The sequence below is a fragment of the Pterocles gutturalis genome, unplaced genomic scaffold (genome assembly GCF_000699245.1).
Source record: "Pterocles gutturalis isolate BGI_N339 unplaced genomic scaffold, ASM69924v1 scaffold36145, whole genome shotgun sequence".
NCBI lineage: Eukaryota > Metazoa > Chordata > Aves > Pterocliformes > Pteroclidae > Pterocles > Pterocles gutturalis.
Genome location: NW_010144546.1, coordinates 1 through 1,873, shown reverse-complemented (window position 1 = coordinate 1,873; position 1,873 = coordinate 1). Strand labels below are relative to the sequence as shown.

The 1,873-nt window shown below is 61.3% G+C and overlaps 1 protein-coding gene across 1 annotated transcript in view; it reads right to left on the bottom strand.

Moving 5' to 3' along the window:
* LOC104470279 (tctex1 domain-containing protein 4-like) overlaps window positions 1–222 on the bottom strand; it is a 665-nt gene extending 443 nt beyond the window's left edge. Inside the window, exon 1 of the mRNA XM_010085136.1 lies at window positions 7–222. Coding sequence (XP_010083438.1) covers window positions 7–222 — 216 coding nt within the window. The remainder of the gene's footprint in view (window positions 1–6) is intronic.
* Between the last annotated feature and the right edge of the window lie 1,651 nt (window positions 223–1,873).

Sequence of the window (1,873 nt, the reverse complement as noted above, 5' to 3'; positions counted from 1 at the left end):
CGGGGCTGCTCCCAGTGAGCTGCGGCGGCTGGCCAGGGGACCTGGGTGGGTGCTAAGGATGGAGCTGCGGCGGGAGTGCAGGAGCGGGGGTTTGCCTTCCTCGGTGCCTTGGGCTGGGGGCTGGGAGCCATGGCGGGTAGTCCGGAGCAGAGGGGCTTCAGTCTTGTCCACAGCTGTCGCCTGGGCTGGCAGGGCCATCTCTGGGCATGGCTGCTTGGCCATACAGCTGGTCTGGAAAGGAGAGGTGGCTCTGAGTGTCAGGGGGAGGTGGATTGTCCCTTAGCCTCTCCATCCCCCTGCCTCTCTGCTTTGTTTCTCCATGCACCCTGCAAACCCCACACCTCCTGGTCCCTGTGGGGCTGCCTGCAGAGGGGCTGGGGGGATGGTGGCAGCCACCTTTGCTTCTCCAGCACCTCCATCCTCAGCAGCCTCATCCAGCTGGGGCTGATCCAGTGCAGATGCGTGTGGCCCATCTGGCCCCCTGTTCTCCTGGCCCCAGCCTTCTCCTGCCCCTCTGGCCTCCCCAACCCTCCTGCCTGCATCTGGCCCCACACTTACCCCCAGCCCCCCTCCTGCCCTGCTGGGGTAAACTTGTCTCCAGCTGCTGTCGTGTCCCCAGCTGCCCAGGACCGACCTTGGTCCTCCAGGCTGCAATGAGCAGGGCAAAAGCCGTTGTGCTCCTGGAGTGTGAATTGTTGCTATGCCGCTCTCCAGGGCTGCTCTGGGGCACGGCTCCTGTAACTCCTTGTTTCCTGGTCCCTGAACAGCCCTGTCCCCTTTCACCCCTGCTTTCTTTGTATTTCCAGATGTGGCCAGGACTGCAGCCCATGTGGGGACATGGGACTGTGCATGTGCCCTCCAACCTCAGCCATCCTCTCTTTGCAGTCCCAAAAAAAAGCATTAATGGGTGTTGAAAGTGCAAAGGAAAGGCAAGGGGTGGAGAAAAGCCACTGGGATCTCCCCTTTGCACTCCACCTCAGGGCTGCACTAGGGCTGGGACACCCAAAGGCTTGATTTTACCCAAAGGTTTGCATCCTTCTGCTGCTTATCCCCCTGCACCACCTCTCCCAGGGCAAAGGGTGGGCACCCACCAAGTGCAGCCTGCCACGGCTGGGCGTTCTGCTGCTGTGATGCCCTGACCCAAGGGCAGGTTTGCTGGGTGCTCCCAGCCCTGAGCAGGGTTTCTCTCTGCTGGCAGAGCCCAGCCCAGCTGGTACGCCATGGCTGCCCCATCAATGCGCCTTTGTCTGGCCCGGCTGCCGCGCTATTTGAGGAAAGTGGAGATGGCTTTTGTGTTTCTATCTCCTGTTAGAGGTATTTATAGCCTGCCGCTGACTAGTGCTGCCAAGCACGCTGCCAGCTGAACCCTGCTCCCTTGGGGTGCTGCTGTCAGCTGTGGGCCCTGCTCTTCCTCCTCTCTCCCACCAGTGCTGGCAAGCAAGGGTGGATCCCTCCCTGGGCACCTCCCCAGCATCCCCAGCCATGAGCTACTTGGGGCCAGCTGGGCTATAGGGAGAACGGGAACAGGGCATCCCCTGACACAGCATTTGGCTTGGGCTTGGGTGAGGCTGGTTATGCTTTTTTCTGCCTATAATTGCTTGTGTCCTAAGCAGATGTGAGAGCTGCAGGGCTTTGGTCTGAAGCACCAGCAGGAGCGAAGGTTTTTGCCATTTTGGGGGGGCAGATCTCCCCGCTGGGCTTGAGTTTGCTGCCCTGCCGAGGACCCCACCATGCCCAGCTGCTTCCCACGGGGGCTGTGCAGGCGGAGATGGGGCTGATCTTTGTGCACGAAACCTGTGCATGTGCTGTGTTTTCCAACACCCAGCCCCTCGCCTCCCTGCACCCCCACCCCCGGGCTCCTCTGCAGCACAGC